This window comes from Crocuta crocuta, unplaced genomic scaffold, assembly GCF_008692635.1.
Source record: "Crocuta crocuta isolate KB4526 unplaced genomic scaffold, BGI_CrCroc_1.0 scaffold149, whole genome shotgun sequence".
Lineage (NCBI taxonomy): Eukaryota > Metazoa > Chordata > Mammalia > Carnivora > Hyaenidae > Crocuta > Crocuta crocuta.
Genome location: NW_027551561.1, coordinates 403,991 through 426,757, shown reverse-complemented (window position 1 = coordinate 426,757; position 22,767 = coordinate 403,991). Strand labels below are relative to the sequence as shown.

Below are 22,767 nucleotides of genomic sequence, written 5' to 3'. Positions count from 1 at the left end.
AATATTATGAAACATCCACATTTTATATTCCAGCATGTGTTTTGTTTGTATGCTTGTTTGTTTCCTGAGCACCCTGTAGTAACTGTTTATGTGAATTCCAAAAGAGCAAACTTAGAACTTTGGGGAAGTCCAAAAATAACAGGAAGCACCCTGTTCTGTGAAAAACACTGGGTTTAGAATTAGAAAACCTGGGTCCCAAGCCCAGTTTTCTCCTGGTAGCTAAGGGACTTTGCCTTTAGCACTACAATGGCAATGTCAACACCTAACCCACCCTATCTTATAATGTAAATATATGAATAAACTGAGATAATGTGGGAAATTTAATTATAAATTAAACTTCTCTGCGATTGTAATGAATTGCTCTTGTTGTATCCCTATCAAACAATCTGGCATTACTAGTACATAGTATTTCCAGAACTTGAACATATTTGTCTTTCTGGATGATCAAGCATGAAATCAAATCTGATTTGGTTCAGAGTGATTTCTCCAAAGGGATGTAATCATCTTAGTATTCTGAATAGTTTCCCCTAATAAGACTCCCTGCTTGAGTAACACATTCCAGTGAAGAGTCTGGGCTTCTAGTAAATAAGACTGTGTATTATAATAAATTCATAATTTGGTTAGTATATATAGCATGCCCGAAGACATTTTCAGGCATTACAAAGACTTGAAAAATTATTCACAGTTGCTTTTCCATTAAGAGTAAGGGAAAACATGAGAAAGATTCCTCAAGAAGCTGACACAGAATTACTGAAAACTTCATGAGAAGGAAATTAAAGCATATTTCATAGTAGCTTTTTACATCTTAGTGATCATTTATTTGGTTCTTGTGTCTCTGTGAGGCATACTCAAAGAAATGGTGGTGGTTCCACAGAGAGTCTCTTAGGCTCTATCTGCCTCTGGCTGTTTATGGAGGTGAGACTCAAATATCCTCAGATAATGAAAAGGCTCTGAACTCATTTCAGAGAAGAAATGTTTTGAAATGTGTGTGGAAACATAAATAGCAAATCATAGCATGCATATAATGAGCCACTTCTTTATTTTTTATTATTATTTGTTTAATCTTTTATTTATTTCTAGGAGAGAGAGAGAGAGAGAGAGACAGCGTGAGCAGGGGAGGGTCAAAGAGAGAGGGAGTCACAGACTCTGAAACATCTCCAGGCCCTGAGCTGGCAGTTAGCACAGAGCCTGACGCGGGGCTCGAATCCACAAACCGCGAGATCATGACCCAAGCGAAAGTCGGATGCTTAACCGACTAAGCCACCCAGGCGCCCCATCACTTCTTTATTTTTATAGATTTAAAAATTTTTTAAATATTTTTGAGGATTAGAAAAGTATAAACTATTTTTACTATTACAAATACTCATGGAAGCACCATTAGGTGACATTCGCTATAGCTGAAAGGAAAACAGAATTTTTATATTAGTGTGAGATGCTAATTTATTATTGCATTTATTATTGCATCTACTGACCATGTGAGGGAGTAAGAAGTTAAACAGCTGTATCTAGTTCATCTCTGCATATTTTAATCCAAATATGGTAAAGGGCAGGGCTAAGGAAGGGAGTGTCCCTATAATAAACAGGGCTCAGAACTCTGCACTTTGCACTTTGGTTAAAGTATCATTTAGATTTAAATCTCTAAACTTTTCTTAAGAAATTAAGTTTTATTTGATCTCCTTTTTTCTGAATTGCAGAAATCAGAGAAAACTACTTAACAAAAATGACTTCTTGTGATGTTACTGAAGAGCCTATTAAAAAGGTTGCTATCTTTGGAGGAACTCATGGGAATGAGTTAACAGGAGTATTTCTAGTTAAGCACTGGCTGGAGAATGGCACTGAGATTCAGAGAACAGGACTAGAGGTAAAACCATTTATTGCCAACCCAAGAGCAGTGAAGAAGTGTACCAGATATATTGACTGTGACCTGAATCGAGTTTTTGACCCTGAAAATCTTGGGTAAGAGTACATTTTGGATTGTAGCGTGTGTGTGTGTGTGTGTGTGTGTGTGTGTGTACGCACGCGCGTGTGTGGGAAAGAGAGAGAGAGAGAGAGAAAACGTATATGTAGCACATGATATATGTATCTGTACATATAGTCGCTGTTGTAAATAAGATCACTTTCACTTTTAATCATACTCTGCTATGATTAAGATTTATTACCTAAACTGGGCCTTCACATGCTCTTTTATAAACTTTTTAAAGTATCAGACTGTTCTTAACTGATTTTCTTTTTAAATGCATTCTGTATAGACTGAGACAATAACAATAGTTTTTATTTTTAAATCATATCTTTAAAGAAACTGATATAATAGTCTGTATTATATTAGTGTTTGGCCTCTATGGTTGCATATTTGTTAGCTTCCTAGCTGATTCACTACGATGTTTTTATACAACTACGTTTATGGTAGTACATAAAGTTCTAGTCAAGAAAATTGTAATATTTCAATTAACATTTGTTTAATGAAAAAGTGAATAAATGCCCATCATCAAAAACAATCAGACCACCTTGTGAAATGAGGCGTAGAGGTACTGGCTTCAGTGGTGGATCTCTGAGAGATAAAGACACTTCCCCTGCATATTCTGAATTTAAATTTCAGTTAGTTCATAATACAATAAACAATTACTGTTACAATATATGCAATAGTAACACTCTGGGTATTACAATATAATACATAATATAAATAACGTTAATTATTTTTAACTTTGTGTACATCATTATAGCTCCTAGTATAGATATATAGGCCTCTTAGTGTTTGCTTTTCACCACTTTCTTGCTTTTATTTGCCTAAAAGTATTATTAACACCTATTCTTCATGGTACACTGTGCCAGATACAGTGGGAGTACTATGAACAAAATGATTTCTCTCCACAACGAATTAGAAGACTAAAGGAACAGGGGCGCCTGGGTGGCTTAGTCGGTTAGGCGTCCGACTTTCGCTTAGGTCATGATCTCGCGGTTCATGGGTTCGAGCCCCGCGTCGGGCTCTGTGCTGACTGCTGGCTCAGCGCCTGGAGCCTGTTTCAGTCTGTGACTCCCTCTCTCTCTGACCCTCCCTTGCTCACGCTGTCTCTCTCTCTCCTAGAAGTAAATAAAAAACATTAAAAAAAAAAAGAAGAAGAAGACTAAAGGAACAACTCCCACAGCACCCACTGCTCTATGTACTCATTTTCTAATAAATGCTAACTTAAATTTAATCTCACAACAGATCAAATACAGTTACTACCTTTAGTACAAATATGCCTCATTTTATGAAATAGATGTTTCCTAGGGAGAATTATACATTAGTCATGTTTTGTGTATCAAATCATATTTTTACTAGCATACATTTTAATTTCAGGAATGCTTTCTCTTCATGACTCAGGTTATGTTGACACAATTAAGATTTTATCTATTCACCTAGGGGTGCCTGGGTGCCTCAGTTGGTTAAACTTCTGACCAGCTCAGATCATGATCTTGCAGTTCGTGGGTTCGAGCCCTGCACTGGACTCTGTGCTGCCAGCTCAGAGCCTGGAGCCTGCTTCAGATTGTGTCTCCTTCTCTCTCTGCCCCTCCCCTACTCATATTCTCTCTCTCTCTCTCAAAAATAAATAAAACATTAAAAAAATGTTAAGATTTGTCTATCTGCCTAAAATAGCTTTTAACTAACTTTTATAAGAATTTGTTGAAGAATAATGCTTTTAGTCAGCATGTTAACTTCTCAAATAACTCTGGAATGGACTGGGGTGAGTTTTCTTATTATGACCATCAATAGTATGCATTGTCAGTGAGAGCAGTCTTTTAAATTAAATTCACTTTCTACTTCTTATACTTTAACACTTTTCAGAGGCTAGGCAGTTCTCTCTCAGGGTAGTTATGGAAACTTATAAAATAGATAGTTAATTACCTTCTCCTATCTTCCCCCTCCCAAATTTGCTACTTTTCCTATATTCCCCATCTCAGTGATGTCACCATTACCCATCAAAGCCTCTATGGAAATCAACTTAGAACCTTCTCTGTTCCTTAAGCCTCATGTCTACCAAGTCACTCAATCTTCCCATTTATTCATGCATCGAATATTTTGCAATCCAATATTCCTCTCCATTTTCACTACCTTATTTTATTGAATCTGTGGACAGAGTAGCCTCCTAAAGAATCTTTCTGCATCTAGCCTTATTCCAATCCTTCCTGCCATTGAGTCTCAGTATAAAGGCAGCCATAGGGATCATCCTAGCAGGCAAATCTTATCATGTCCTTCCCCAGCTTCAAAATTCTTCAAAAATCTATCTGGCATAGATTTAAGTAACTTAGTGTGATTAATGTGCCTTTTAGGATCTTGCTTTCGCCTACTCTTTTTGCTTCATCCCTTGGGACTCTTCCTATGAGACCTGGACTGCAGGCATGAGAACTCAAAGTGTCCATTATCTTTCAAGACTTCGAACCTTGGCTCTGAGCAACTGTATGGCTAGTGATGCCATCCCCAACATGGGGGAGAATTAGAAGCAAATCACTTGGATGTAAAGGAACATCACGGAGAAGTTAGAATTAACTTCTAAATGTTTATCTATTTATTTTGAGAGAGAAACAGAGCATGCAGTGGGGAAGGGGCAGAGAGAGAGGGAGAGACAGAATCCCAAGCAGGCTCGAGGCTGTCAGCACGGAGCCCAATGCAGGACTCAATCTCATGAACTGTGAGATCATGACCTGAGCCAAAATCAAGGTCCTGACACTTAACCAACTGAGCCACCTAAAGGCCCCCATGAATTAACTTTTAAAATGCATACCTATCCATTGGGAACAATGTTTGGTTGCATATAATAAAAACCTGAAAACAGTGGCTTAAGTAAAGCTTTCTTTTTCACAAATAAGTCTGGAGGTTGGCAGGCCAGGGTTGGTTGCAGTGGTTCAATAATAACACAAGTGCCACAGGCCTCTTCTGTCTTCCCACTGCACGGTCCTTAGTATACAGCTTTTGTCCTCATAGTTTTTGCTTTATGGTCAACAAATGGCTGCTCCACCTTATTGATTGCATTTTAGGCAGGAATTACCCAAGTTCAAACTGCAGGTCCCTTGAAAACACAGGCAAAAATAGCCAGGAAACAGAAATAGATGGAATTATAGAGAAGTGGTTGAGTTAAAATATTGTTTAATGAGGAAGAATAAACTGAAATTGTCATCATGTACAGTAAGAAAAAAACATATCCTCAAGAGTGAGGGGAAGTAGAGACTCATTAGAGAATTCCATAAAAACCTCATCCCAGACAAAAATATGTATGCATTCACCTTGCAAAATTTTGCATTTTCATAGAGTTTACAGGCTTTGTAAAGCTTACCCTGGACTGCTAATTGTTCCTGGACCTCAATTAGAATCCCTATTTAGGTAACGTGATCACCTAAGTTTGAATATTTTTGTCAAACTTAGAATCAGTTAGAGGACAAAAAAATTTTATGTGTGTTTTTGACAGTCTAGCCCCATTAAGTCGCCCAGTGTACATAACTATTAAAAAAACAAAATGCTATGGATTAAATTAATGAATGCAATTTGTTAAACATCGAAGTCAAATAGTAAATTCTGTTTGAAATGTCCTTCCTGGGAACAGCTGCATGGATGAACTACTGTTTGTGAGCATGCCAATGCACTATTACATAAAATCGAATGGGGAAAAAAGAAGGAATTTTTTATCTATGAAATTTTGAAATAAGTTTCCACTTCCCTTACAGTTTTTTCATATTAAAGGTTTGGCAACTGTTTCCTAATGCATTGTGTTCTTATTGTATGTTTGATGTCATCTTAGCCACAGATATCGTTAATCTTTTTCTTTCTGCTAATAACAGCAAAAAAATGTCAGAGGATTTGCCATATGAAGTGAGAAGGGCTCAAGAAATCAATCATTTATTTGGTCCAAAAGACAATGAAGATTCCTACGACATTATTTTTGACCTTCACAACACTACTTCTAACATGGGGTGCACTCTTATTCTTGAAGATTCCAAGAATGACTTTTTAATTCAGATGTTTCATTATATTAAGGTAATGTCAATGTTATTAATTAAAATTCTCTTCTTAAATATTTACTTATTTTGGGGAGAGCACAAGCAGGGAGGGACAGAAAGAGGACAGAAGATCTGAAGTGCGCTCTGCGCTGACAGGCTCCAGCAGCGAGCCCCATGTGGGGCTCAAACTTATGAACCACGAGATCATGACCTGAGCCAAAGTCAGATGTTCAACCAGCTAAGTCACCCAGGTGCCCCAGTGTTATCAATGTATAAGTTAGCATGGTACCTGTACTTTTAAGTCAATTATAGATGTAAAGCAACCATAAGAGGGTTGGAAGGGGGGTCCGAGAGAGATGAAGGAGTGGGAGGAGCACCAGAATAGAGGCGGTGTTGACAGGCAGGAGAAAAGTTGAAGAAATGAGTAAAATAATAAATACAGTGAATAAAATAAAACAATTGTGGATTCTTGTATCTGTAAAATTATAACCCATTTATCCAGACAGCCACCAAACCATAAACTATTTGGCAAAATCAGTACCAACTCTTAAAATGGTGTGGTTGACATAGCTCAGTGCTAGTTTTAGGAAGCTTGAGAAATAGTCATTTAATATTACCAAAGACCAGTGATAAAAAGAGTGGCTCTTTTTAGTTCTGCCCTTGTCTCCATTTGATTCAGATACCCCGACACATATCTGTACTTTCAGTACTTGTATAGCTGATCATTTTAAGGCTCAGAAAGTTACAAGATGAAAAATTCAGCAATCTGGTGCTGACAGCTAGAGGAAATTGCTAGAAAGTAACAACCAAGCAAAAACACAAATAATGAATTATGTATTTATTTCTGTATAATGGCTACTCTTCCTTCCAGAAGGCCAGTACAGTTTCGTGGAAGGAGTTTGACCCATGTAGCCAGGAGAAGCTGGGCTTATATCCTCGTGTTCTCATTCACTAACCTTGGGCAAGATACTCCACTCCGCAAACATTGCTTTCCTTGTATAAAGTTGGCATAATAAGAACACTTACCCATAGGATTGTCAAAAGCCATAAATGAGATAAAGCATCTCCTTATATGTCACAGGCAGTAAGGCAGAATTAATAAGATTAATTTTTATTTTTGTTTCCCTTGAGTTTTTGACAATAACTAGAAAGTAGTTGTGGCGGAAGGTTATAATGCAGCTATTCTTTCTGCTCATTGAAGGGAGAGTTGAATGCTCTGGTTACCAGGCATAGAAGCAGCATGCTGACAACATTATCAAAATCTAGAGGCCTTATCTTGAATTCTCATTCAGATAAATGGAGCTAGGGGGGTCACCTAACATCTGTACAGACCTGGACCATAAGGGTAGAAACAGAATTCTTTATGAGACCAATACTAAGCTAAATAGCAAGTGTAACCAGGGATGAAAACAAAAATAGCCAAATATCTTGAGAAGGTAAGTTTATTTCATATTTGAAACAATTTTTAATGTTTTATTTATTTCTGCAAAAGAGAGAGAGACAGCGTGAGCAGGGGAGGGTCAGAGAGAGAGGGAGATACAGAATCCAAAGGCAGGCTCCAGGCTCTGAGCTAGCTGTCAGCACAGAGCCCGATGTGGGGCTCGAGTCCACGAACCATGAGATCATGACCTGAGTGGAAGTCAGACGCTTAACGGACTGAGCCACCCAGGCGCCCCTATTTCATATTTTTTGATCATGGTTCTGGAGAATTGTTTAATGTACCTTTTGGGTAGAATTCAATTTTATATGTAATTCATTGATGTGTTTTCAAAGCTATAATAGTAACACTGAATTTTAGAGTATTTCATAAAGCTATCTTGCTAACCTTAGTTGATGTTGCAAAGCATATTGAAGGCATTAATGACTCTCTGGTGGCAAAAAGGACAAAGCATAGGGTCTTTACATAATAATAAAGATGTTTAAACTCTTTTCAGACTGCTTTGGCTCCATTACCCTGCTATGTTTATCTTATTGAGCATCCTTCCCTCAAATATGCAACCACTCGTTGTATAGCCAAGTATTCTGTTGGTAAGTCCTATTTCCCATTGTCACAACAGCACAAAATGTGTCCTGGATGAAACTCTCTGAAAATTATTTTTTGAAGAATATTTATAGCTACCTTGCTTGTCATTATGGCTTATAACTGTCAAGTAATAAGCAAACTAACTAACTCCAGGCAGGCTCTAACTATATCAAATGTCCTCAGTTTCATTGAGCAACTTTCTTCATCCCAGAAGAGAAACAGTGAACTGAGAGAACTTGAATCTTTTATACTGCACAGTAAAGATGCCTGCCCTTGTGCCTAGAAAGAGATCATCTCTATCTTCCAAGACTGTTCACTGTAAAAACATTCTTTTTTTTTTTAAGAAAATTTTTTTAAATGTTTTATTTATTTCTAGGAGAGAGAGAGAGAGAGAGACAGTGTGAGCAGGGGAGGGTCAGAGAGAGAGGGAGTCACAGACTGAAACAGGCTCCAGGCTCTGAGCTGGCAGTCAGCACAGAGCCCGACACAGGGCTCGAACCCACGAACCGCGAGATCATGACCTAAGCGAAAGTCGGACGCTCAACCGACTAAGCCACCCAAGCAGCCGTGTAAAAACATTCTTGAAAAATAATCTGGAACCAAGGCAGTCAGTGTCTTGCTGGCAAAACATGCAGAAACATAAAAGACCCACAAAAAATCTTCTCCCAGCATCTTCTTAGCACCTGCTTCGTAGTCATGTCTTCCTAAGAGTTGTTTGCTATCTATCCACTCACTTGTTTGCCCTGTCAGTTACTGGGCTGTGGATTCATCTTTACCTTCTGACAACTTCCAACATGGAGGCTTGCACACTCAGACAGACAGTCTCTTTCTTCTATATTCCACTCTCTTTCCTGAATGACCTGCTAGCATAATTGTCTGCACACTATACTATAATCATTACAATTGCTCTCACAATTGTAATTATTTTTTTGTGAGATCTAAGATGGTTTAAACCAAGGGTGATTTAATTTCAAAACAAGTTATCAAACAGTATCAGCAAATTTAAAATTATCTTGGTTATTTAACTGTTGATAATTTGGGTGCATAATCAGGGATCAATTGGGGCAAACTAAATATCTAAGTATGGGTAATTATTTGAAATAAACTAAATGCTTAACAATAAAGGATAGAGATCCTGTTTCTCTGGGTCACCTTAAATAAAGCAAAAGATTTCAGTACTTTGAAAAAGCATTCTTAGTCTATGATATTTGTGGGGAAATGCTGCTCTTAGGTAGAACAAATATCTACCAATATATTTGGTCCTTTTTAGGGCCAAATCTTTCAAGCATTTCAATATGAGAGAGTACTAAGATCATCATAAATAATTAGAAATGTTCTATGTTATCCTGCCAACTTCGCTAATTTGGAATATTTTTATACTATCCACTCACTGGGGGAAAACACTTAAGATCAGAGAGAAACTATCTCCAACTCAACATTTTACAATACATCTATAACTATCGTCTCATAGAAATTTGCTTTAGCTTCTACTAGCCTCCAAAAGGACCACCTTTGTATTCTATTACCAAGGAAGCTGAAATGTGGCAGCTTCATTCTAAGTAAACTTTCTTTATTGTGGAAAGAAGCTATTTGCTGCAGCCAGCCTTATGATGATTCACAGAATCTTCATTTTCTGTCTCTGTTTCTCTGTGTCTATCTCTCTCTCAGGTGTGTGCATGCACATGCATAGACACACACACATACACACATGCACACACATACACAGACACGGAAGAAAAGATTAGACAAAATCTTCTCCTTTCTCAGATCGACCATGGCCTCATTTAAGACTCAAAAGATTTAAGTTTATGACCGCTACTTCAGCTCCACTTGGGACTATGCCATGGCTATTTCCTAAAAATCTAAACATTCTTCCCTGATACAGGATCTTGTGTCAAGGGTAATTATTGGTTTAGAAAATATGGCCACCCTATTAGCTTCCACTCACAATCAGAAAGGAAAAAAGTCCTCCATAACTGGCTCTTCTGGGTCAAACACCCTCTCCCTACCAGTCATAGCTGCTCTCCTAGTAGCACTGCCTGCATCACACCTTCCATCTCCTCCCAAAACAAGAATGTGTAGAATATTTTTGGCTGCAGGAAGCTCAAATGGCTTAAACAATAAGATAAATTTATTATTTTACAAAACAGCTCAACGACATCATGAAGGGCCAGGTTTTTATCTTTCTAGTATGCCATCTTTAGTGTTTTTTTTAGCAGCCCCAAGATGTCCACTGTAGTTTTAAGTATCATATGCCAACAATACAATATCTAATGGGTAAAAGCAAAGTCTTAGGAACTCCCCTGCAGACCTCCGTTATAACCACTTGTTCAGAACTGGATCACATGTCCATTTTTAAATCAATCACTAGGATAATGGGAGTACTATGCATGACTTAAATTATTCCACATTTACACCTGGGCTGGAGAAAATTTCACTTCCCTGGAAGACTGGATACCCAACCAAAATCAGGACTCTGTCAGCATGGAGGAAGTGGAATGGCTTTTGGATGGGCAGCCAACAGTGTCTTCTACAACACACATATAGACATATCCTTGGACATGTTTTCACACATCTGTACAAGTCATTTATACACAAAATGCATACCTTAGCCACATTTATACCAAATACTTAGATATATGTCCAAACATATATACAAAAAAGCTAAGCACAACAAATAAAAAATAAAGATCAAATACAGAATGATTTTTGTGAATCAAGAAATAAGAAAAGTGGGTAAAAATAGAAGGGGTGAAAAAGAATGTATATGAATGCATATGAATTGGTTGGAAAAGAATGAATGATATTATTTTTGATGAATGGGGGATAACTGTATGGGAGACTGGAACAGGAAGGAGGTAACTAGATATTTGATTTAGAGAAAGAGTGTTTTGTAGGTGTGAGGATGGATTGTACTGGGGTGAGAAGAAATGAATACAAATTTATTCTAGAGAAAACCAAAACTGTTGCGCTATCATGTGAGGATTAGTTGTTATGTTAAGGGCAACAATGTTGTTCTAGGGTCACCTAGATGGTCATGTTGACTTACATCCATGGCACCAAATTTCTGACACTTAAATAGATGTCTTTCCTCCTGTCAAAACTGTTAGGTTCATGACAGTTTCTCTTTGTGGCCACCAATTATTTGCCAGTATAAATTTGTCTACCCCTTTTACTATAATTTTTAGATATTTTGACAATATTGAAGGAAATGTAAAGAAAAATGACCCCAAGTCTTACTACTCTAATACAATTTTTTGATATTTTTTTCATGTTCTCTCACAGTCTTTATTCACTGTGCTTATAATGTGTAAATGTAAATGTTCTGCTTTTATGTTTTGCCTAACATTGTCTCAAATATTTTCCATTATGCTACATGGTCTACCTTTTTAATCATTTTAATGATGGGATTCTAGATCTTGTTATATGAAAGTGCTTAATTGTCTAACATATTGTAATATTTATATAAGTGTGACTATCTCCCCTTCTGTATCAAGGTGTAGAAGTTGGTCCCCAGCCTCAAGGGGTTCTGAGAGCTGATATTTTGGATCAAATGAGAAAAATGATCAAACATGGCCTTGATTTTATACATAATTTCAATGAAGGTAAGTAGGGGGCAGGAATTGTTTCCTTGTTAGTGTGTGTGGATGTGTGTGTGTGTGTGTGTATGCGTGCATGTAAATAGATCAGAAAAGGGAGATGAAATGAACACACATAGTGACTTAACCACTAAACACTGATATAGCAATCATCAAATTTGCCATGCTCATGACATTAGATGCTTTTAAGAATGTTATTCATGTCAGCCATTCCTCAATGACCAGAGTAGACACATTTAAGCAAAGCAGCTACCAAATAAAGCTCCTAAATAAAATCCTCATTTTCTTGCTAATCTCCACCATAAATAGCAAAGGAACACTAAGAAATACAAATGTCCAATAAGCATATGAAAAGATGTCTAATATTACTACTAATTAGAGAAATGCCAATTAAAGTGAAAAACCATCTTCTCCCATTGGAGTGGGCAAGTATTAAAATCTGACAATATTAAGTGATGGTAATGGTGTAGGAAAAGAGGATGCTCTCATTCCCTTCTGGCACAAATTGGTAAGGACACTTTAGAGAATAATTTTTTATAGTATTATCCACTCTTTAAAATGCACAAATCCTATGACCCAGCAAGTCATATCTCAGAGACATGCAAGTAGGGGCACACCCAATGTGTCACATGCAAGGGCAGTTATCAGCATCATTGTAATAGCAAGACAATAGAAATGACCTGAATATCAATCCGTTGGTGAACAATTAAATAAACTAAGGTGGAAAGATCTTCAAATACATTGTTAATTACAGAAAGCCAGCTACAAACCAAAACATGCAGTATATCAATTTGCCTCAGAATAGTAATATTAAACACTTACTAGAATACACATACATATAGATGTTAATACACAGCAAAAGTTCTAGAAGAAAACACAACAAACTGGTAACAGCAATTACTGACGAGAGGAGGGGAAAAAACAGGTTAATTTTGTTTTAATTGTTTTCAAGGTAAATGATGTATTCATGGATTATTTGTGTAATTCAAAATAATTAAATGGGGCTGGTGGCAAGATGATATATGGAATTCTACTATCTGCTCATTTATTTGATAAACCTAAAACTGCAGCAAAAAAGGTTTATTGATTATTAAAAATAAATGCACTTTAAAATGTAAAACTAAGGTATAATTAAAATAAAATGAAAAAAAGCTGAAACTAATATAACACTCTGTTAACTATACTGGTATTAAAACTTAAAAGCTTAATAAAATTTGTAAAACTTTTAAAAATTCCTAAAAAGAGAGAGAGAGAGAAAGAAAGAAAGGGACAATCCTAGGTAAATAACTACTCCAGCAGGCCGAATTGGAATTGTTGTGGAGGAGTGGGTCATTATAGTGACAAAGCTGGAGAATAGTTCAGTGTCGTGGGGAGTATAATTCCTTAACCTCAGGTTGTGCACCCTACCGCAATCACAGGAACTTCTTCCGAGCCTGGGAATCCTTTGATTGCAAAGTCGTAAAGACTGAAAGTCAGCTTTTACCACCTTTGTGGTAGAGGACAGGCTCTACTCTGTCTAATGGACCTGGTGTTGGGAAGGTCACCACTAATTCCTAAGAAACCCTTCCAGTAGGAAGTGTGAGACTACTGTATGTTGAGAAACAAGGTAGCCGGGTACAAGGCCACGGACATGAGAAGAAAAACATGGTTTTCAAATCATAGTCCATAGATTCCTAGCCCCAGCGGTGGGGATCTCATGGCTGTCCTGGTAGCTCCGGGACAGCCCCAACCTCTGCTTCAACCAGACCCGTACTTCTGTTTCGTTGCTCTTCCGCGTGACATTTTATTTAAGCAAAGAATTCTGCAACTCAAAAATTTTAAACTGTTAATCTTGAGTTTCCAGTTTGGTTGATTTTTAACTATCATGGAAAGAATACCGTTATCCAAAGGATGCTGACAAAGAGATAACTGCCTAGAGAAAAATCTCTAGAAACGTGCAGAAGCGCTCCATCTTTGGCTCTGTGCTACTCAAAAGTATTACTAGTGAGTTGGATAAGGATACATGGGACATGCTTATATATAAATGAAAGGCGTCAGGAATCTTGCAGGAAAATACCTGTGGTCATAAGGTAGATCTAAAAAGTCCTGACAATCTTTAGCAATTGTCTGAAGCAAATGCTTTAGGTTAACTACGTTTCAGTTTCAAAGTTTGTTTTTGTTTTAAAAAAATCCCAGAATAAGGAAAGTGATGGTCTCTTTTCTGCATTGAATAAACACCACTTGGAGGACTTGAATAAATTCTGAGTCCATATTTTGGGAGGAACCTCTATGAAGTAGAGGTTAAGCAAGGAGAGAAGTGAGAAGGCTGAAGAGTTTAAAAACCGTGGTATAAAGGCCATCCCTAGGATGCAGGTAGAACTTCAGTTTACAAAGTATCTTCACATATAACCTCATGAATGTGACACATACAGGTAGAGAATAAGAATACTTAGGCTGGCAAAAGAAGACTTTTTATATTAGAGCTTTAGACATGTTATACTGGAAAGCAATTAGACATGTTTTCTGTGACTCTGAGGACAGACTAGAATCAGTGGACTGCAGTTACCTAGAGACACAAATGTCTGATTAACAAAGCTGACCAACAGTGGAATGGACCACACTGCGTGAGGCTGTCCAAGCAGGAGTAAGATCACTTGGCCAAAAAGATCTGGAGAAAACGCAAGCACTGATAAGGTTAGGCATTTGAGGTTCCTTCCAACTCTGAGATTCTAAGTAGCAGCAACATGCCTCTTCACGTTCTACCACGTTTTCTGGTCCTTCCAACAGACCTTTTGCTTTACAGAGATGACACCTGATAAGTTTCTGTCTTTCCCTTGGAAGATGGAGTAGATTGTAAAAATGCCCACAAATTCTTCCCTTGCCTGTGTCCGTGTTCTTACAACGTGATGTTTTAGATCCTTCTACCAAGAATGGAGTTTATTTCCCTACCTTCTGAGTCTGGCTTGGCCACGTCACTTGTTTTGCACCACAGAAGAAACTCAGAAAGGACTTGCACTCTGGGGCTTGCTCTCTTGCTCCTCCTGGGAACCCTGCACTGCCAGTTCGTGGATCAGCCTAGCCTGCTGGATAATGGGAGGTTAGGAGGCAGAGAAGTCAGACACCCCAGCTACAGTCGCCAGCCTGGCAAATGCCAGACATGAGAGTGAGACCATCTTAGATCACCCAGCCTCCCGCTAGCCTGCCAGCTCACCACAAATGCATGAGCAAGCCAGTCACAAATCAGAAAGCCAGCCTGCGCCAGGGGAACTGCCCAAACGTCCCACAGAATCATGAGCTAACCTGGAGGTGGTTGCTTCGCACCACTGAGTTCTGGGGTAGTGTGTTAAGCAGCAAAAGCTAACTGGTACAGAAGCAATCACAAGATACCCACATTCCAACCCTGGCTGCGCTTTCTGCTCTAAGGACAAAGGAAGACTTTCCTTCGAGGTGCAACCATAGCACACTAAGGATCCTATCTTGGACGAAAATTCACCCAGTCTACTCAGAGCTGCCTGGTGCACATGTAACCTACTCCTTTTACAAGTTTCTGGGCATCGGGTTGTTTAATGTGGCCCCATCTTTGGAAGTCAGACCCCACTGTTGGCAGGCTGACTGCATCCCAAGGTCTCACAATACTTACTTAAGAGAAGGAGCACCGCGCAGAAGCCACCTAACCTGCTGGGAGTCCTCCCGAGGATGTGCAGTCACGGAATGTCAGAGCTGGGGGGCCCTCTTAGATAAGGTCAAAACCTTCGTTTGACAAGTAGAGAAAGTGAGCCTCCACAAGTTCAGCCTCTTGCTCAAGATTACACAGCTAGACTAAAGCCCAGGTGTCCTGAGTCCCAGCCTGTACTGGCTTTTCAAGTTCTGCTTTCTACCTCTACCCATTAGTGTACTTGTGATGGTGCGCCCATAGGAGTGATTTGAGAACCCCTTTTGGCTGAATGTTGTTTATCAATGTCCTTAACTAAGTAGGATGTTCTCCTTGTAATTGTCTTCATTTTTTAGTTGTTGTTCTCCTTCCCTTAGAGGGTCAACTTCTTTTTTTCAAGAGATTTTTTTTTTGTTCACTATTTATGCATATTGTTTTCACCATAGGAAAAGAATTCCCCCCCTGTGCTATTGAAGTCTATAAAATAATGGAGAAAGTTGATTATCCCAGGAATGAAAATGGAGATATTGCTGCTATTATCCACCCTAATCTGCAGGTAACATTTGCTGTTACTTTAAAATACTCAAAATAATCATGCCCCACCTTCTATTAGAACTTCACAGTTCATAAACCATTTTACATACATTAGCTCATTTACCTGTATTAACAATGTAAGTAAGGTATTCAGACCTTCATTCAATAAATATTACTGAGTATATCCTGTGCTGGCTCTGGGGGTACATCAGTGAACATGGTCTATACTCTCATGATATTTATTTTATTTTTTAAAAAATTTTTTTTAATGTTTTATTTATTTCTAGGAGAGAGAGAGAGAGAGACAGCGTGAGCAGGGGAGGGTCAGAGAGAGAGGGAGCCACAGACTGAAACAGGCTCCAGGCTCTGAGCTGGCAGTCAGCACAGAGCCCGACGCGGGGCTCGAACCCACGAACCGCGAGATCATGACCTAAGCGAAAGTCGGACGCTCAACCGACTAAGCCACCCAGGCACCCCTCTCATGATATTTATACATATACTAAACTCTAAACTATGGTTTAGAAATCAAGATAATCAGATACTATGAAAGAATAATGAAGTGGGGAGGAAGAAGGCCTCTCAGGAAAGGTGAAATTCCTGCCCGAGTGCAATAGGCAGGAATTATTGTTTCTATTTTAACACAAGAAAACAGAGGCTCACACAGGCTTCTAGTTATGGAATGATTAAGTCACAGAGTAAAAAGGTGTGGAATAGGGAATATAGTCAGTGGTATTATGATAGTGTTGTAACTACACTTGTGGTGAGCATAGCATAAGGTATAAACTTGTTGAATCACTATGTACTTGTACACCTAAAACTAATGTAACATTTTGTGTCAACTACAATCAAAAACAATTTTTTAAAGAAAACAAAATGTAGATCTTCCCCATAGTGTTACGGCTATCGATGGCACATCCAGACTAATGTTCTTTGCAGGTGACCACATTGCTGCCACCTCCCTGTGATCACCACTGAATAAATTAGAGCAAAACACTCAGAACCTCTTTCTTTGCAGTGTTTTCTGCCACCATTCTCTGACTCTCCTCAGAACCCGTTATCTGTTCCTTGGTTTGATCTGGTTTGATCAATAATGACATAGTTAAGGAGGGAGAAAAGGCTCTTAGGAGAGCATAGGAGGTTTAAATCTGGAAAAGGCAAAGATAGAAGGGAGGAAAAGGAAAGATTCCAAAAAGCCAAAACATCCATTCCATACCCTATGCACCCTCAGACATCAGAGATGGAAGAGACTTGGCAGATTACGTAGTCTGGGGCTTTCAACTCTGGACACACATTGCCTAGGGGGCCTTTGAAACATAACAACGCCAGGATCCCACTTTGAAATAACCTGCGTAATCAGGGTGGAAAACCGCTGATCCAGTTCAGACCCCTAGTTAATGACCCTAATAATAGTTATCCAGGCTTACAACTTAATAAAAAAGCCTGCCCAAAAATACAGGTAAGTGGAGCACATCCTGCTTTATGCCTTAGTGAGATCCGGGCGGAAACCAGAAGAAGGAGCCTTAGACTCCTTAGGTTTTAAAGGAAAGAAATATAAAGATTGAGAGAGGGGGGGAAAGCACTACAGGTAACAAAAATAGCAAATACAAGAAACAGAGGCCAAGGTACTGATGTCATAACTGGCTACACCACAGGATTTTTTAAAGATTTGTATTCCTCAAGAGTCCTTGAGGAAGACAAACATCATCCTGGTGAAGCAGAGAAGTGAGATTAATGAGATCAGTAACAAACAGTGTTTGTGGTAGGTCTTGAAAGGAAGGATAGTATCGATTTGATGGCTCAGTATTTACAAGGAGTGAATGGTTCACTAATTATCACAATAAATATACTTGAGGGGCACCTGGGTANAAGCTTTCAAAATGGGGAAAAACCCTAAATGTAACTTATGTATTTTAATTGTTTCCTGAGAGGATCAAGACTGGAAACCGCTGCAGCCTGGGGATCCTGTGTTTTTAACTCTTGATGGAACGATTATTCCATTGGGCGGAGGGAGTACTGTGTACCCGGTGTTTGTAAACGAGGCCGCATACTATGAAAAGAAAGAAGCTTTTACAAAGACAACCAAAGTAACACTCAACGCAAGAAGTCTTCGCTCCTCTTTACATTAGGAACCACTTCTAGCCCACCTGGTATACAGTATCTTGAAAACTCTACTACTTTGTAAGCTCTTGAAGGGCAGGACTGTGCCTTCTCCAACTTCATACCCATAGTCCCTAGTCCAATGCCTTACACACAGTGGGCATTCAGACAGATTTTCTGAATGAATGAATGAATGAATGAGTATCTTTTCAAAGTATCATATTGGACACATAGCTTAATCAAAGAAGTGCATTTCTTATTTCTGTATAGCTTTTTATATATTATACTTTGATAATGTGAGATTCTTAATAAGCAGCCTTTAAATTTAAATTTCAAAAGTGAAATGGGTACTATATTTTAAAAGTTAGTAACTTGAGCATAGAATTAAATGTGTTTTCAGTATAAATGATACTAGAAACTAATGATGCAGATGTGATTTTTAAATTTTTCATATTTGAACTAATGATAATATATTAAGCATCCCATCTGTAACTTTAGAAATACTTGTGATATCCGTAGAAGATTTGTAATTGCTCTTTTGAAGATGAAATGTGAACAACAAATGAGGACTGATTATAAAGGTGACATTAGGAATAAATCAAGGACCTGAACGGTCCTCTGTCTGCAGACAGTCGCCCACATAGAGCGGCTGCCCCGACATGGCCCCTTGTTCTGCACTGACCTCAAGGAGCAGGAAGCCTCCTCCAGACATCTCACACGCCCCTTGAGAAGCTGATGTTCCTTCTCAATTTGGGAAAATCTGGAAGAGGCATATTCCTTCCAACTGTCGCTTCTCATTTTGAAAGAAGTCGCTTGCCCTTGTTCCCAGACCACATGTAGGGAAGTCCTCAGGCTCCTGCAGCACAGGCGGTAAAGACAGAAATAGCAGATGGCAGTGGACACCAAGGTGACCCAACACCATGTTTCAGGTTCACAGGTGCATCCTTTCCAGAAAGTGCCTGTGATCTAAATGCCCAACCCCCTCTCCACCCCACGATTCTTCGCCTCCAAGGTCTTTGGGCTGAAACCCTGCCTCCCTCTCCCTCCAGCCCCTGCAAGAGTGTCCGCACCTCCTCTCTTAGTCCCCAGTGGCCAAGTACAGAGTGTTTTTATCCTATGATTGGAACCCCAAGGAGCCCATGTTTATGGTTTCAAATGTATGTCCCAAAATCATACTCATGTTATCTGAAACAAAGATGTATGTAAATATCTCAATCTCCAGAGTGAACCCCAGTAAACTAATGTCATTTTCATATTCAGTGTTTTATAAAGCACAAATAAACAGTTTCTAAATTTTTCAGCACCAATATTTTTGTACTTTGTCAGAATAATTTTTATTGGAATAAACTCTCTTCCTTCTGAATTCTGTAGTGAGAATTCAATTTATCAGTCTTCCTGTGAAAGTTCCTTTGTGTTTTATGTCTGAGTTGTTTTATGGGTCAATGTTTTCTAGATGTAAATTTTGGCAAGAGTACTTTATTCTTCTATCAGTTACCTATAACATTTACATATAAAGTCTTATTTCCTCTGACTCAAAGTTTATAGCATTCAGAGTTTCTAATTAAATGTGATTTTGAAAAAACCTAGAGCGTTAGCTACTTTCAGTTACAGACTCGATTTTTGCATTTGTAAAATGGAGGTGATCATAATAGTGTCCCGTTCTTGGGATTATTGTAGAGAATGAGTGGGCTGATGTAGATGAGCTCTTAGCACAGTGCCCAGCACAGAATAACGAGTTATTCAAGTTCAAATTCCTTTTTTTTTTTTAATGTTTTATTTATTTCTAGGAGAGAGAGACAGAGACAGCGTGAGCAGGGGAGGGTCAGAGAGAGAGGGAGTCACAGACTGAAACAGGCTGCAGGCTCTGAGCTGGCAGTCAGCACAGAGCCCGACGTGGGGCTCGAACCCATGAACCGTGAGATCATGACCTAAGCGAAAGTCGGACGCTTAACCGACTAAGCCACCCAGGCGTCCCTCAAGTTCAAGTTCCTAACACAAGGGCCCTTTACGATTTGCTCCTCCCCTTCCCTACAACCTTGAAATGCATCGCCCTTCAGGCCCCCTCTGTTCTAGTCCGCTTCACATCGTTTTCTTCCTATCCGCCTTCACAGAGACGGGCCCTCCCACCCAGAATTCTCTCCCTCCTTCCTCTACCCCTTTGCCCCATTCAGCCCTTGCTCTAGCTAATTCCTACTTTTCCTTCAAAATGCTCCTCAACTCTCATATCACCTGTAAAGCCTTCTTGGCCTCTGCCCCTTTGCCCTTCTCTGCTTCCATTCCATCTTGAAGACATTACCGATGTCTTTTCAGTGTCTGCTATCTAATAAGTGCCCAATAAGTGTTCTCAAACATCCCTTCTCTGCTGAAGCATCTTCATAATCCACCAATGTCTCTGCCTTCTCTTTGCCTCCTTTCCTTCTTTCCCAGTCCCTCAGTATTCCCATCACTCCCAAGTGAAATTCACTTTTCTACAATCTTCAGACATTCCTTTGTCCCAGAGGATAGCAGAGGAGAATATATACCTTTTTAAGCCTGCAACCCCATTGCAAAAACAGGGAAATGTTCACCTGTAATAATTCCTCTGTGTAAAAGCTTTTAGTAGCTTCCCCTAACCCTTGATATGAAATCTCAAAGCCTCACCACAGCTGGACAAGTCCTCTGCCTGTCACTCCAGCCCTATTTCATGTCACTTGTCCCCTTGCTCCCAGGAGTTTGGGCACACACACTTCTCCCCCCTGAACCGCATCAAGCTCCCTAGTACCTTGAGGTCTCTGCCCACATCGTTCCCTCTTCTTGAAGCCCTATCCCATGCTACACTCCCGTTACCTGGATGAGACATGTTCTGAAATGTGACTCAGGCTAGCCTAGACCACTCTGTTATTCAAGCTCATTGACACTACTGACTACCACTAATTAGTAAACCTCAGGGAGCCAGGATCTTTGGCCCACGAAAAAGCACTGTGACTTTTATGTGTCATTCCATCTCTCTCCAAGTCTCAATTTTCTCCATTTATTAAATGGGGATAAAATAAAATACTTATCAAATCTACAAAACTCTGTGATTAAGATAACCAATGTGATTGGGAAAGCTTTATAAATAGGAAACATACGATCTTAAATGCTTAAGTTACAAAATACCTTTTGGAAAGTAACTCTTCTCACTATCAAGAGCCATAGAACTATTCATACACATTGGCCGAGGCATCCCCTCCCAGAACATATCCCACAACAGGGGTTTCCTCCCTTTTTTCTATCAGCCCACCCGGAATGCTCCCGTAGATAGCACATTCCTAGATGATAGGCTGAAGCTTATTTGAGCTAGGATGTAGATTATGTATAATTCTCATTTCTTCGCCACTCAAATAGACCCATCCCAGGGAAGGGTGTGACTCTAGAAGTCATTTGAATGAAGAAAAAATTCACCAAATGCAGCAAATCACTTATTAATAGATTGTCTGCAAGTTTTGCAACCCATCAAGATGCATCGGTGTCTTGGCATCCAAGTTAAAAACTGCCATCCTTATGAAATAAAAGAATTTTAAACACGCATATACATAGGAGTTGGCAAATAATGCTACTAACATCGCTGCTTCCTCATTGCCTCCTCACAAAGGTCCTGTGAGGTGGACAGAAGGCACTTATACTTTCTGGTCTCCACATTGACGCGTGGTTTTATAGCCATGCAAGATAAGTTGCGAGCCAGCAGGGCATGACGGAAAGAGCACTGCTTGGGGGTCATGTGGCCTAAACTGCTAACAGTTTCTGGCGGTGATTCCTTGGGCATGTCATTTCAACTCCCTTAGTCTTCCTTTACTCAAACTGACCCCAGAGTTGCCGAGTGGTTCGAACAGAATACTGCACCTTCAGTGCACTGGGGGGTGTAAACACTGTACGAGGGTGACCTGTCTCAGTGTGCTGACTCTGTCCCTGAGCTGGAACCAATAATAATGTTTCAGGTCCAGAAAGTGGACTCCCCTTTATTTAGAGAAAGCAACTCTCCAGGATTCTCAGTTGCTCTTCACTCTGGCATACCTAAGACAAGAATAAATCATGATCATGACAAGGCAAAATAAATATTTATTAGTAATCATAGAAGCTTTTCTTCATTGGCACTAAAATGTTCTCTATGACTCTTTTCTTAATTAAACACAGAGTTACACACACAACACTAAAATCAAGTATGTGAATTAAAATTTACAAGGATCAGGCACATTCAATGAGAACAAGGTGACAGTTCTGTGTTTGGGACCAAGATCACAGTATAAACATGTAAATCAATGCAAAAGTCAAGTACGGCTTACAGGCCAGGATGACGGCCCATCGACCTGGGCCCCGCCCAGAGCAAAAGGCCACAGTTCACCAGGCCCTGAAGAAGGAAAGGAACTTCAATAATACTGGGCTCTCTCAGGCAGAAGCCTTCTAAGAGCTTAATTACTTCACAGTACAACCTCATACACCTTTGTCTACATCCCAGAGAGGAAGGTGAGCACCATTTCTATTCCAAACAGATACGTCACAGGATGTCTAGAACAATAGATTCCCCCTGAGGCAGTTTAGCTCAAGGAAAATTTCTAGCCAAAGCCATTATCCAAGCAAGGGAGAGTCCATGCCTGGAAAATGCCTACCCCCTTAAATTACTGAAATGTAAATCATGGAGTTTTAAGATGTCCTTATATGCCCATGGATTCAATGCGGCATGGTGTATGTGTATGTGTGGTTTTGCACACCTATGTGCACACTTGAGTTTTAAACCTGTCATGGGGATCATTGGGACAATGCAGACTGCCGTCATGAATCATCTGAGCAAAAAGCGCTATCCCCCTGACATAACATAGGTGGTGACCACAAAGGCAGACTCAAGGTTACTGAGTAACTGCTAAAAAAAAAAAAAAAAAAAAAAAAAAAAAAAAAAA

General features: G+C 39.3%; 1 protein-coding gene across 1 annotated transcript; it reads left to right on the top strand.

Moving 5' to 3' along the window:
• The first annotated feature begins 1,623 nt into the window (after positions 1-1,623).
• ASPA (aspartoacylase) lies at positions 1,624-19,149 on the top strand. Its single transcript, XM_077749800.1, has 6 exons — positions 1,624-1,956; positions 5,812-6,007; positions 7,905-7,998; positions 11,491-11,598; positions 15,670-15,779; positions 17,686-19,149. Exons 1-6 carry the CDS (start codon positions 1,721-1,723, stop codon positions 17,881-17,883), a joined length of 942 nt encoding a protein of 313 aa, XP_077605926.1. The 5' UTR covers positions 1,624-1,720; the 3' UTR covers positions 17,884-19,149.
• Positions 19,150-22,767: the final 3,618 nt, after the last annotated feature.

Bases quoted from the DNA above. Each gene is read 5' to 3' on its own strand.
- ASPA (XM_077749800.1), top strand. From the start codon at position 1,721: ATGACTTCTTGTGATGTTACTGAAGAGCCTATTAAAAAGGTTGCTATC. The intron at 1,957-5,811 runs GTAAGAGTACAT...TGCTAATAACAG, and splicing joins TTTGACCCTGAAAATCTTGG to CAAAAAAATGTCAGAGGATT. The intron at 11,599-15,669 runs GTAAGTAGGGGG...TTTTCACCATAG, and splicing joins TATACATAATTTCAATGAAG to GAAAAGAATTCCCCCCCTGT.